Here is a 14,503-nt window from a genome sequence, read left to right on the forward strand (position 1 = left end):
CCCACCAGCCTCCACAGACATCAGTTCAATGTCTAGTGTTGATTGACATTTCTTTGAGTTGTCAACTAACGTGAATTCAATGTGAAATCGACAGAAAAATGTCACTGTGTCATTGGATTTATGTTAAAAGTTGGGTGAAATCAACCAAACATAATGTGCATTGTTATTATGGCAAACTCTCTTGCAAGATGACGCCAAAAATCATTTAATAGCAACATATGCAATACGTTTCTGAATATGCCTCTGATGGTGCAGTAAGAACTTTGAAATAAAAATATATTTTTCACTGTGATAGAGTGCAGGTTAACATTTTAATGCCTAGATTACAATACTAGCTGTATAAAAAAAATATGAAATAGCGTTAGGTTGATGATCCAATCAGTCGCTCATGTTGATTCAACGTCATCACATGACATTTTTGGTTGAAATGATGTGGAAACAACATTGATTCAACCAGTTTTTGCCCAGTGGGAAGTGATACAAAGTAGAGGCTGATACACTCATATGAGAGGCCACAACTCACAATCGCATTAGTAATTTAACACAAACAGAGATCGAAGAGAAGAAAGGAAAGAAGTTCATCTCTCATTTGTACAAATCCAGCAAGGTGATTATTTCTGATATGGAGACAAATGCTGTTCATCTCATATGCTACATACAGTGCCTTCGGAAAGTATTCAGACCCCTTGAATTTCCCCACATTTTGTTACGTTACAGCTTTATTCTAAAACTAATGACTAAGCAAAAACGTTTTTTAAATTTTTTTATTTGTTAATTTATAAAAAATAAAAAGCTGACATTTACATATTTACATACAGTACCAGTCAAACGTTTGGACACACCTACTAATTCAAGGGTTTTTCTTTATTTTCACTATTTTCTGCATGGTAGAATAATAGTGAAGACGTCAGAAGAAGAAATAACACATGTGGAATCATGTCGTAACCAAAAAAGTGTTTAAACAAATCTAAATATATTTTGTATTCTTCAAAGTACCCACCCTTTGCCTTGATGACAGCTTTGCACACGCTTGGCATTCTCTCAACCAGCTTCACCTGGAATGCTTTTACAACATTCTTGAAAGAGTTCCCACATATGCTGAGCACTTTTTGGCTGCTTTTTCTTCTCTCTGCGATCCAACTCATCCCAAACCATCTCAATTTGGTTGAAGTCGGGTGATTGTGGAGGCCAGGTCATCTGATGCAGCACTCCATCATTCTCCTTCTTGGTCAAATAGCCCTTACACAGCCTGGAGGTTAATGGGTCATTGTCCTGTTGAAAAACAAATGATAGTCCCACTAAGCGCAAACCAGATGAGATGGCGTATCGCTGCAGAATGCTGTGGTAGCCATGCTGGTTAAGTGTGCCTTGAATTCTAAATAAATCACAGACAGTGTCACCAGCAAAGTACCCCCACACCATCCACCTCCTCCTCCATGCTTCACGGTGGGAACCACATATGCAGAGATCATCCGTTCACCGACTCTGTGTCTCACAAAGACACGGTGGTTGGAAACAAAAATCTCGAATTTGGACTCATCAGACCAAAGGACAGATTTCCAGCCTTGTAATGTCCATTGCTCGTGTTTCTTGGCCCAAGCAGGTCTCTTCTTCTTATTGGTGTCCTTTAGTAGTGGTTTCTTTGCAGCAATTCGACCATGAAGGCCTGATTCACACAGTCTCCTCTGAAAAGTAGATGTTGAGATGTGTCTGTTAATTGAACTCAGTGAAACATTTATTTGGGCTGCAATTTCTGAGGCTGGTAACTCTAATGAACTTATCATCTGCAGCAGAGGTAACTCTGGGTCTTCCTTTCCTGTGGCGGTCCTCTTGAGAGCCAGTTTCATCATAGCGCTTGATGGTTTTTGCGAATACACTTGAAGAAACGTTAAAAGTTATTGAAATTTTCCGAATTGACTGACCTCCATGTCTTAAAGTATTGATGGGTTGTCATTTCTCTTTGCTTATTTGAGCTGTTCTTGCCGTAATATGGATTCGGTCTTTTACCAAATAGGGCTATCTTCTGTATACCACCCCTACCTTGTCAAAACACAACTGATTGTCTCAAACGCATTAAGAAGGAAAGAAATTCCACAAATTAACTTTTAAAAAGGCACACCTGTGAATTGAAATGCATTCCAGGTGACTACCTCATGAAGCTGGTTAAGAGAGTGCCAAGAGTGTGCAAAGTTGTCATCAAAGCAAAGGGTGACAGCTTTGAAGAATCTCAAATATAACACCAATCTGTAAAGATCCTGTAGAGATCCAAACGTTTGACTGGTACTGTAAGTATTCTGACGGTTTACTCAGTACTTTGTTGAAGCACATTTGGCAGCGATTACAGCATTGATTCTTCTTGGGTATGAAGCTACAAGCTTGGCACACCTGTATTTGGGGAGTTTCTCCCATTCCTCTCCGCAGATGCTCTTATGCTCTGTCAGGTTGGATTCGGAGCATTGCTAAACAGCTATTTTCAGGTCTCTCCAGAGATGTTCGATCGGGTTCAAGTCCAGGTTTTGGCTGGGCCACTCAATGAAATTCAGAGACTTGTCTCGAAGCGACTCCTGCATTGTCTTGGTTGTGTGCTTAGGGTTGTTGTCCTGTTGGAGGGTGAACTGTCAGTCTTAGGACCTGAGCGCTCTGGAGCAGGTTTTCATCAAGGATCTGTCTGTACTTTGCTCCGTTCATCTTTCCCTCGACCCTGACTTGTCTCCCAGTCCCTGTCGCTGAAAAACATCCCCACAGCATGATGCTGCCACCACCATGTTTCACCGTAGGGATGGTGCCAGGTTTCCTCCAGACGTGATGCTTGGCATTCAGGACAAAGAGTTAAATCTTGGTTTCATCAGACCAGAGAATCTTGTTTCTCACGGTCGGAGAGTCCTTTAGGTGCCTGTTGGCAAACTCCAAGTGGGCTGTCATGTGCCTTTTACTGAGGAGTGGCTTCCGTCTGGCCACTCTACCATAAAGGCCTGATTGGTGGAGTGCTATAGAGATGGTTGTCCTTCTGGAAGGTACTCTCATCTCCACAGAGGAACTCCAGAGCTCTGTCAGAATGACCATTGGGATCTTGGTCACCTCCCTGACCAAGGCCCTTCTCCCCCGATTGCTCAGTTTTACTGGGCGGTCAGCTCTAGGAAGAGTCTTGGTGGTTCCAAACTTCTTTCATTTAAGAATTATGGAGGCCCCTGTGTCCTTGGGGACACTTCAATGCTGCAGACATTTGTTGGTACCCTTCCTCAGATCTGTGTCTCTGAGTTCTACGGATAATTACTACAACCTCATGGCTTGGTTTTTGCTCTGACATGCACTGTCAACTTTGGGACCTTATATAGACAGGTGTGTGCCTTTCCAAATCATCAATTGAATTTACCACAGATGGACTCTGAGCTCAATTTCGAATATCATAGCAAAGGGTCTGAATACTTATGTAAATAAGGTATTTCTGTTTTTTAATTTTTTATAAATTTGCAAAAATGTCTAAAGTCTGTTTTTGCTTTGTCATTATGGGGTATTATTTGTACAGTAGATTGCAGATTAAAAATAAAAACATTTTAGAATAAGTCTGTAATGTAACAAAACGTGGGAAAAAATCAAGGGGTCTGAATAGTTTCCCGAAGTCACTGTATGTGAAGTGACACAAATGGTACCAATATTGCATTTAGGCCTTTACCAGCAGGCTTTTTATATCCACATGAATTCCTAGGGTACTCTTTAACCACCACACTGGTATGACTATTATGGCCAGTGTCGTAGCAAACAGCCTATATTACACTACTGCTCATCCAATTTGAGAAGTAGCAATATTCAATTTGCCCACTTTTCAATTATACTCTCCTTCAGCATTTGAAATAAACACACATGTGCACCATGGTATCTCCTTCTTGCTTACATTGGTTAAGTGGTTTTAAGATTGACCAAAACAATGACCTAATTTCCTGTTGGACTAGATGCTACAGAGCAGGAATCACAGAGTAGGCAGAAGGAGGCAGGCGGACTAATAGTTTCAGGTGTAGAAGAAAGTGATTGCAAGTGCCAAGGGCAACACAGGAAAGGACTGTGCAGACTTGATTGTGGGGCTGAAGGATGACGCAGCTCAAAGGAGTTCAGAGCATTTGGCTACGGAGCGAGTGACGGAGTGCCGCTACCCTCGACCGCCTCAATGTCAATGACGCAGAACACGGACGACCAGAAGTCGTAGAAGTGTAAATCGTTTTGACATGGAGCTGCACGTGTTGCCTTTTGCTCCTAAGAATGTCTCTCTAAAACTCAAATATAATATAATATATATAATACATTGCTGAAGCACTGAGTATTCCCGGAATAGAAGGGCACAGAGGAGGGGGTATGATTCAAGATGAGGCGTGCTTTAAGAGGTCATGTCAATATAAACCTGGATTTCCAAAGAGCATTAGAACTAATTTCAAGCAATCATGAAAAATACGCAAGAGGGCCTACATGGGCTGAACAATGGAAATCGATGCATTCTAAATGATAAACTCGGCACGGCTTAGTAGTGTATTCTGAGCGAGAAGCTTACTGGACTAAATTCACAATACAACAAGATGCTCCAACTAATGTAAATAACAGCTTGTAAGCGTTCCAGAAAATGCATTATGCACTCTTGTTAAAAATAACCCCTCTGAGTAAGGCTGGTGAGAGTGGCCAAGAGTGAAGTCACGTCCCTGGAGTGTTCGCCTTTAGTGTGCCCCTCATGAGCAGTCAATAGAAATGGAAACTTTTCCTGAGTCGCTTACCGTACGCCTGAGATGAAGGGATGAGCTCACCTCACAAAAGCCATATAAATCAGTTGTATGGCAGAGGAAAGTAAACTCTGCCTGTCTCATCCTCACACAGATACACACACACATGCACACCCATATACTCATGCGCATGAACCCCCATGCATGCGTACACACATGCACACACACACTGGCCAATTAACATAAATGACAGCACGTTAGCATGTAGTACCCTTGGGAAATGAATGCTAATGGAAGCTCAGCCCCTCTCTCATCTCTGATCCTGTCTTACCTTGGTAGATCTTCCAACACAGGGATCTACAAAATATCAATCAGTGTGTCTTAGCTGTGAAGCGCTCTCTCACCCAGATAAAGAGCTTATGCATGAAACCTCTGGAAATAGACTTGAGCTTGACTTGTAAAATGCTGTCGAACTGAGCAAATCCCTGATCAAATCCCTTAGAGACATTTGGATGGGGGCACGGCGGGAGCTCTACAGCTCAACGTCAACAAGGAGAACGGGATCTCTCACGTCCTCCACCTCGCCTCCTTTTGAAAATGTATTGGAGAGTAAAGTCAGACGGGAGGGACCTTAGACCTTCTTCTCCTTTATTGTCGGGAGGAAGGCGAAGAGATGGAATGTGAGGAATCGAGGAGGCGAAGAGAAAGGATGTGAGGAATCGTGCAAATCGAAATAGAGATAGCATTCTCAATTATGTTTCCTTACATCTTTGTGGCCTCTCCCCTCTTCATCTCCTTGCCTCCAAACATAATATTCATGGATGTACAGAAATATATATATTTTTTAATATAACTTTCTGGAAAGCTCTCTGATTTGGCATTTTATTCTCCTTATTCTCCCGTTTCTCTGGTGCAGATACCTTTTTCCATTACTCCTCTGTAACCAGAGAATAAGAAGTATGTCCCAATAATCTTTCCTTCTTCCTGAAGTGTGCTCTCGGTCACTACTCCCCGAACATTTAAAAGCATCGGATTGGTGTAGGCATGGGCTGGAGGAGTTCCTTATGACAGTCATTTCCTGTCAAATCAATTAAGGGAAGTGCACACTTCAAAATAGTGCTTTCCACTGGAGGGATTTAGACTGATACAAACGTGCCATCCCGTGTAGCTCAGTTGGTAGCCCATTGCACTTGCAATGCCAGGGTTCTGGATTCAATCCCCACTGGGGACCAGTACAAACACATTTGAAAATGTATGCAGGCGCTACTGAAAATTGCTATGGATAAAACCGTCTGCTAAAAATCTAATCCAACTAGGCTAGGTTGTGTGATGTTAAAGGTACTTAGGACAGGTGTCAAGTAATGCATTGAGTTGAAGAGTTTATGTTTCACCATCAGTCTGCTACTGTACAGTTACACTACCAGTACATTTAATGCAGTATTACTGTATCATACATTAGCCATAACTGTGCAATTGTCACAAAAGAAGATGTTCTCGAGACTGTAGGGTCTCATTACAGTTATAGTAACAACAGTCTTACCATGTTGCTGTAATTCTTGGGGTGTATATTTTATTCCATTACCGTATATATGCATGATCGAACAGTAGAGTGGAAAACACATGACGAGTATAATGAGTACAACATGAATTTGCCCCACAAAATGACAACATGAATTAGCTGTTGCTAGTGATAACCAACAAGCATATTTTCCCTCGAGGCAAACACTTGTGATTGTGAATAAAGGCTTTGAAGAATTGAAAACATGGAACCATTTTCAAGGTAACAAGTCTCCTTTGATGCCTCTTGACTTATAGGCCACTGCAGTAGTCCTACGATACAGAGACGATCGCAAATGACAGTGGTGGTGGTGTCTCTCTTCACCATGGATAAAATGATTCTCAACCAACAGTTCTTTGAACTGAATAGAACATTTCCTATTATTGTTGCACCCATCATTTCTGGTTTGTTATGAGAAATAGATCCCTCTTCCAGTAACATTTTAAAGGCATATCTGAGACTACTCAAGGGAATACAATACGGTGTAGAGTATTGTGGGATGTACGTCCATTAGTGGCCTATAATAAAAACACTGCTAGCGTAGGCCTAGCCTATAAATAAAAGCCTATTTCTCTTAAAGATACACTATTAATTGCACTGTTATATTGTGACCCAGTGAGTTCTCATGCTGCGTGATCATTCAAGTATGATAATTGCATATACTGCAGGTACAGTACATTAGAAGTAGGTTATTTGAAGTGTACAGTACAATACAGGGCAGGACAGCTTTATAAACTGGGGCAAGTCGTTCGTGTGTGATTACGTGGCCCCCCTCTGTACACACACACAGTGAGAAACCACAGTGAGAATTATGCTCACCTGCATTGAGGAAGTAAGAAAGGTCATTGGATGTTAGCATAGATTTGATATAGTGCACTAGACTAGGCTAATATATCTCACTTTCTAAACTCATGAGACAGACACTTTTCCCTCTAAAATGCGTGTATGCATCACATTACAGACCGTCGGGCACTTTCACATAAAAAATGGATCACCTTAATAATAAATGAAACCTCTCAGAGATTGCATTTAGGAAAAATGTGACCCAGCATTTTCCATTTCCAAAAACAAGTAAAAAAAAAAAAAAAAAAAAACGTAGATGTTTTTTATTTTTTATTATTGTTGTCATGCTTATTTATTCTGTATCATTTTGGCAATTTGCTTACCTGGTTAAATAGGCCTATGCCTTGCACTTCCATTAAATTATATGGAGATCATACTTTAAGACAATGTATACTTCATAATCTTGGATATTAAAACAAATTCATATTTGAACAGTTATGCTAATGTGACTGTAGGTAGACCGACTGACGTGTTCAGGTTGCACGCTTTGGGTCTGGAGAACCTACATCATGCATCATTGTGTTGCCCTGGCTTAGTAACACAAGACAAAGTATTTTGTCAACTGGATATCATTTTAATTCAAGGTCTCATCTATCTCTTCCTTCATAGACAGGTGTGCGGACGACCGACTAGGGCTAGACCTCGTTTTTAAAATGATGGAGCCATATAGTTTCGCTGAGTGCTTGGAATATGCAAAGGCTTTTCTCCGGTACATCTCTCCCTGCCACATAGATATCATTAGCAGAGTGGACAGCACTACCCCGCCCAGCGTCAGTAGACAAAGCCCTGCTATCACGCACCTATCCAGGTGTGCCCCTACCCTGGCACTTTCGATTTCCAGCCTCTCCATCTCCCTCGCGGACACGCTCTCCGGGTCCACTTTGACCTCGCGAGGGACTGCATAGGATATAATCACTAACGAGATCCCAGTGACTAGGAAAGTGACCGCGCTTATAAAACCGTAATCTACAGATGCCCCCGAACTTTCTGATGCGAGATCGTCATCTGACATTAGGGAGAGCTCATGCAACCCCTCGGGCCGAATGTCGCTCGCACAGTCATTAGGCCTACACCAGGATTTGTGGATACTTTCCCCACTTTTCCCAGAGCTTGCCAGGGGCAAATTCACATTCTCGTCGACATAGGTGAAAGATGTCTCTGATTCCTTGTCGCAGCACACTCTGACCTTCTCCACCGCAGGGTGACCGTGTTTAAAATGCAGACCTCCGTTGATGGGAACCGTCCTTGGTGCTGAATTACACAGTCCTTTGCAGCCCGGAGCTGAGATAGAGAGCGCCCCTCCGGCTGAACTGCTCGCTTTACGAACATGAACCGGATTGGAAGCCCAGTCAAGGACGCAGGGAGGATCGGGTTGTCTGCCTCTTCCTCCCTTATCTATATAAAGCAGCTCTACAGAAGCCATTCGATTCTTTCCGCTGGTTCACTTCAATTATTTCCCCACGGCGTTCTGAGTCCGCAGCATCCCTGATGAGAAATAATTGACAAAGCAGATGTCACCATAGGGCCTGATTATTAAAAACGATCAAATTATTGCATTGGGAAAACAGCAGACACCTGTGCGTAATTTGTGGCGCTTCAAGCGCATTTTGGGCAAGTATGCTCATGATGTTATCAGAAATACTTAGCCTAAAAATGTACAATTGTTTGGGTTTAAGTAATTTGCTCGATGCATACAAAGCGATTAAAGTGACCGATTAGCAGTATCCAATTAGTGTGCAATCCCCTTAAACCCGATTATCTGTAATTATTTTTCAAACATAATGTATATCATATTATAGAAGAACACACACTTCACTATACCTAGTCATGAGAAGTGTACATAACTGTATCGTAGGGCACATAAAATTTCCAATAATAGGCTGTTATGGAGATAAATCATTTCAGTAGGCTGCTTTGTGCCGGAATGGGGACGAGTTTGAAGTAGATAAAACGCTTTCAACGCCTTGCAATATGCTTATTCACAACATCGCTGTGAAATGTTGAAGATGAATCAAATCACGGTATAGTTTTTGCGATGTGTATTTGGAGCATGCCTAGTCTTCCCTTTAGCCACAGCGCATCTGCTTAGTGTGCTCAGCTCATATAAACTACTGCATTTCAGGAAATAATTCATATAAAAGCACTTACTTCTTCAGAATTCATTATGTCGAATTGTCTTCATATGCCAGAATACTTTGTATCGAGGAATCATAATAGATCGATGACTAAATGCCGTTAACGAAACTGAAAACCGTAGCCTCGAGTCCTCGTCTGCTTGAGAGGAAAGATTGTCGCTGTAGTCCCTCCCTCCCACGCACGGGTTTAAGCTGCCTCGCTATGGTGCTGAAATGAGCTGGCTACCCCCGGTACCCTTGAACAGATGCAGATTACTTCGGTGTGCATTCAAATAAACACACACCAGAGAGGATTTCATTCTTATGGACCTCTGCATTTGAAGTCCATATAGACTTAAATATTTTGCCCCTAAAGTATCAACCTTATGGAAATTCGATATCGTTTATTTGATCAAATGTCAATTAACGTTACTAGAGCTGTGTTAATACATCTTCTCAAGATGTATACTTCGTGTAGATGCTTGGTTGCATCAAGTGAAAACATGCATAGGCCTAAACCACTAGCCAGTTTACAGTGAATTGTCAACTGATCCACATGGGAGAAAGGGAAAGGGGGCACCTAGTCAATTGTACAACTGAATGCATTCAACTGAAATGTGTCTTCCGCAATTAGCCTAACCCCTCTGAATCAGAGAGATGCGGGTGGCTGCCTTAATCGACATCCACGTCATCGGCGCCCAGGGGAGCAGTAGTTGTTGGGGGTTAACTGCCTTGCTCAGGGGCAGAACGACAGATTTGTACATTGTTGGCTCTCCCGATCCAGTAACCTTTCGGTTATTGGCCCAACAATCTGTGCCCTGGCCCCATGGAAGATTAGTGGTCACTATGTCAAAGGCATAATTTAATCCATGTTAAATCTAGAGAGCTAGCCCTGAAAATATGAGTACATGTCATTCATTCACATATCCCGAGTCCCGCCTCATCTTTGTAAAGCTTTAAAGCAATCCGAACGATACAGTACAATGATTTTTCCGAATGGCAACACTTTGCATTTCAATTGATGCCATTGTCAACTCCACCTGCATATTTGTTAGTATAACCCTATCCCTTTATGCAGCTGTGTCCCATGCACCACAATTCAAAGCTATTGAGGTCACGCAAATATCGAGAGAGCCAACTATACATTCCAGACCACAAAAAAGACAACAGCATCAGACAGAATTGCCCAGTCACACGTTGCCAGCAGCAGACCAGAAGCAGTACAGGGAGAAGGACTTTGGCCCATGGCCCAATAAGCTACCGTTTAACAGATGAGGCTGGAGGAGAGAGGAGAGAGAGGAGGGAAGTGATTAATCTCGCCAGTTGTTACAGCAGAGCTTGGGAAGCAATACTGCTCAGTCATGGCTTGATGTATCATGCCCCTGCATTATGAGAATGGCCAGGCTGCTGTCTATTCCAAGTGTGAACAGAGCTGGGACAGTATGTGACTGTGTACTTATCTCAGACTTACAGGCCATCGGTTGTTATCTGCTACAGCTAGGCTACACCACTCCGCCAAGGACAAATGCCCTGCATGCGGCAAAGACAGCAGCCCAGAGGCCAGTACATCTTCATAGAGTGTCTCATGCCACTGGCACATCCAAAGGTAGAATGGGCTGTAGATGATATACATGGAGAGGCCACTCCTTGTGCATTATCTTTCGGGGATAACACATTTAGATTCAGAAAACGTCCATGTCCTCAAAGAGGCAATTCCTTTTGCAGCGATCACAATGAAGACAACGTAACATATTAACTAACAACATCAAAATAGGAAAGGATATTTACAAGCAAGTATGCTGGATGTACAAAGAATATGTATGGACTAGAACAATCTTGACACTTTTCTATAAAACACCATACTTATTATTGCAGTATAGATGGGTTGTGGTATTTAGTTGTTATGGTACGGAGGTGCGGGCATTGTACTGTACATAAATAGAACATAAAGCCTAGGTCTAAAACCAAAGCACTAAACATTAACCAGCTAATGTAAACAGGTAACAGCCTCCCACTGTACATGCCCATGTCACGTGATGATATATGATTCGATTCATCTATTCGACTTATTTCAACTACATTTACGAGCAATTTCAAGTGTACAGAAGGAAATATGATCAAGCATCAGCCTCTGGGCATCTCAAGGCCAATGCTTGCTGGATTAATAATACGGAGGTGGCTCAGTGGCGTGTGCCTTAGAGATTGTTTTTTGAGAGTTGTCACGCAAACCCTAGCTGCATTTGAGATGTTTTGACACCGTCTTTCAGGGGAGGACAAGGCAGGGTGGCCAGAGCCTTACGAGAAAACAAAATGACCTCAGGGACTCTATTAGAGAGGAAAAGGACAGAGTATAATAGAGGGATAGGGAGTAGTAGAGAAATCCGAGAGCGGTTGTAGAGGTTGGTAACAGTTAGACAGGGTCATTAAATATTCAGTAGTTGGCACTGAAGGTTCATTGAATGGTTTTCCTAATTGGACCAAGGTCTTGCCCTGACATGGATACTACGGGTTATGTTGTAACTTCTCGCAACGTAGTGCTGTTTTCTCTCGTTTGAATATCAATCAGCTTTTTTTTTTAATGCCTTTCAGAAGGAATACACCTCAAAAGATGGAAGCCAAAAAAACAGTAAGCCGAGGCTGTGTGTGTGTGTGCCCCAGATTGGCAGATTAAAGAAGACATTCATCTTTTGATGAAAAGATAAAGAGATAAAACACTTTTTTTGCAACAATCATTAACTCATGCTGCTCATTCGATTAAACTTCTAGGCAGGGATAATTGATTATTATTTTCTGTCTACCCGCACTCTCTGCATTATAATTAATTTAATGCTATCAACTAAGGCCTCTACCATAGCGTGGCTTCCTTTGCATACTAATTTATCTGGAAGCTATTTTGTGCAATTCTACGACTTGCCCCTAAATGTCTATGCAACTGAAATATTAGTCCTATCTCTTTGTGACATTTAGCTACTTTTACTGTATCTAATTATGATATTATTACACCATACAGTTGAAAATCTAGTTTTAGAGTGAGCAATATTTGATATTATTGTGATCAAACCACGTCATGAGGATTTAGTGTTGGGTCATAGAAAGAGCTATTTGGTGTTTTTTATGTATGCAGAGCATATTTTTTTGCAGGAAAGCTGTTTATTATGGAAAACACACAGGTTTGAAGCAGGGATAGGTTTTGTTCATTAGTCAAATTACATAAGCTTGACTTCGGGCCAAATGTCATTCATTTTTGGAGGCGAAACATACCAAACCTTGAGAAGTCTGTTGGCAAAGTAACCAAGGCAAATACAAAAAAATAAAACAAACCTTTATTTTTGTTGTTGTGGAGTTTAGCTCGAAAGTTAAATTAGAAAAGGAATGTTCTCACAAAATGCTTTGTAATAAATAATTCATGGCATTAGCATAAAATAGAATTACATCACAGTCAAAAATTTTATGAAATAGATATTCATAAATGAATGGACTACTTCTACCTGACAACGCTGCAATAACTTAGTCAGATACACATTCACGTTTCAGTTTAAGATGAATGATAATCCATCACAGCCAGTCAACTATGACCCCAACATTTTAATTGCAGCAGTTCAAAAATTGAAATATGTTCGGTGGTAACAGAGGAAACTTGTCCGCATGGTGAGAAACAAAAGCAGTTTTTACCTCTTCCTCTATAATATAACATTACCATTTTGCAAGAGTGCAGTTGAACTGATACCAAAACAGTTTGGGGATTCAATTGACAGTTTGACTGTTTTTAAAAATACACTGACTATATAAAACATTAGAATATTGAGTTGCACCCCCTTTTTGCCCTCAAAACAGCCTCAATTCTCCGGGGCATGGACTACAAGGTGTCGAAAAGCATTCTACAGGGCTTCTGGGCCCATGTTGACTCCAAGTTGGCTGGATTCCCTTTGGGTGGTGGACCATTCTTGTTCCACGCGGGAAACAGTTGAGCGTGAAAAACCCAGCAGCGTTACAGTTCTTGCTTGACACAATCAAACCGGTGCGCCTGGCACCTACTACCATATCCCGTTCAAAGGCACTTAAATCTTTTGTCTTGCCCATTCAATTCGCCCTCTGAATGGCACACATACACAATACAATACATACTTAAAAATCCTTCTATAACCTGTCGTATCCTGTTCATTCAGTCAATCCCCTGATGAAATGAGGCTGTTCTGGGTTGGGGTGCCAGGGGGGGAGGGGGGGCGGCAGTCGTCAGTGATGAATGAATCTGCATTAAGAAGTTACAGTTTTCATAATTATCTCCCTTGAGTATAATTGGGTCTGTTAAGAGTCCTAATTAATTGTTGTGTTTTATATTCCTTTAGGCCAGGGGTGTCAAACTCATTCCACGGAGGGCCTAGTGTCTGCAGGTTTTTGGTTTTTCCTTTCAATAAAGCCCTAGACAACCAGGTGTGGGGAGTTCCTAACTAATTAGTGATGTTAATTCATCAATCAAGTACAAGGGAGGAGCGAAAACCCGCAGACACTCGGCCCTCCGTGGAATGAGTTTGACACCTGTGCTTTAGGCATTCCTTGACCTAAACAAAAGCACACAATTGTGGTGGATGTATTTCCCCAAGTCCCTCTATTTGCAATTTGTCCACAAGATGGCAGTGAAAGCCCATTCTAATAATACTTGTGAGTACCTGCAGAATCATGTCGATGTGATTATGAGAACACTCCAGTGATCAAGTCACATTTGTTTTGTGAGCGGTGTCCATGACTATTATTTAGGTGGTGTGGTATATTAATATAGGAACTATAACAATTTTCTTACTGAATCATGCTTAAATGTCCAATCACAGAGAGGTTTTACAATGGGATATTTTTATTGGCCGTTTGCACATTCATTGTTATTTTTGCTGTAAACCCACGACAGACTGGAAACAACAAGTACCTTGCTCCAGGTCACAACAGCAGTAACCTGACATATTGATCCCAGTAACCCTTTGATTGAGTTAAATAAAGGTTAAATAAATAAATTCAAATAAATTGACGTCAACCCAGAGATTTATCACATCGGCCTCGGGAGTCGAGGCCTCAAATCAACCCTTCAATATGTATCGATAACATATTAGACTGAGGTCATTGTGCTTAGGGTGTCCAATTGTAATTACATGCCTCTTTCCATCTGTACTTTGAAAAATGTGTGCTCTTAACCTCCTGAACTCTGCCTGTGAGGACGGAGACACTATATATATATTCTGCTACATAATTAATATATGTATCCCTCCACTGACATGGTATGGGTCGACAGAGCCATG

At 41.6% G+C, this 14,503-nt stretch overlaps 1 protein-coding gene across 1 annotated transcript; it reads right to left on the bottom strand.

Annotated features, from left to right (window-relative positions):
- Positions 1–6,251: 6,251 nt before the first annotated feature.
- On the bottom strand, positions 6,252–9,442 carry LOC129837725 (transmembrane protein 74-like). The gene is made up of 2 exons (XM_055904115.1): positions 9,253–9,442; positions 6,252–8,589 (listed from the first exon to the last, which is right to left on the bottom strand). The coding sequence occupies exon 2, from the start codon at positions 8,525–8,527 to the stop codon at positions 7,679–7,681; it is 849 nt and encodes a 282-aa protein (XP_055760090.1). The 5' UTR covers positions 8,528–8,589; positions 9,253–9,442; the 3' UTR covers positions 6,252–7,678.
- Between the last annotated feature and the right edge of the window lie 5,061 nt (positions 9,443–14,503).

Source organism: Salvelinus fontinalis, chromosome 38, assembly GCF_029448725.1.
Source record: "Salvelinus fontinalis isolate EN_2023a chromosome 38, ASM2944872v1, whole genome shotgun sequence".
Lineage (NCBI taxonomy): Eukaryota > Metazoa > Chordata > Actinopteri > Salmoniformes > Salmonidae > Salvelinus > Salvelinus fontinalis.

Excerpts from the sequence above, each read along its gene's own strand:
- LOC129837725 (XM_055904115.1), bottom strand. The coding sequence starts at position 8,527 with ATGGCTTCTGTAGAGCTGCTTTATATAGATAAGGGAGGAAGAGGCAGA.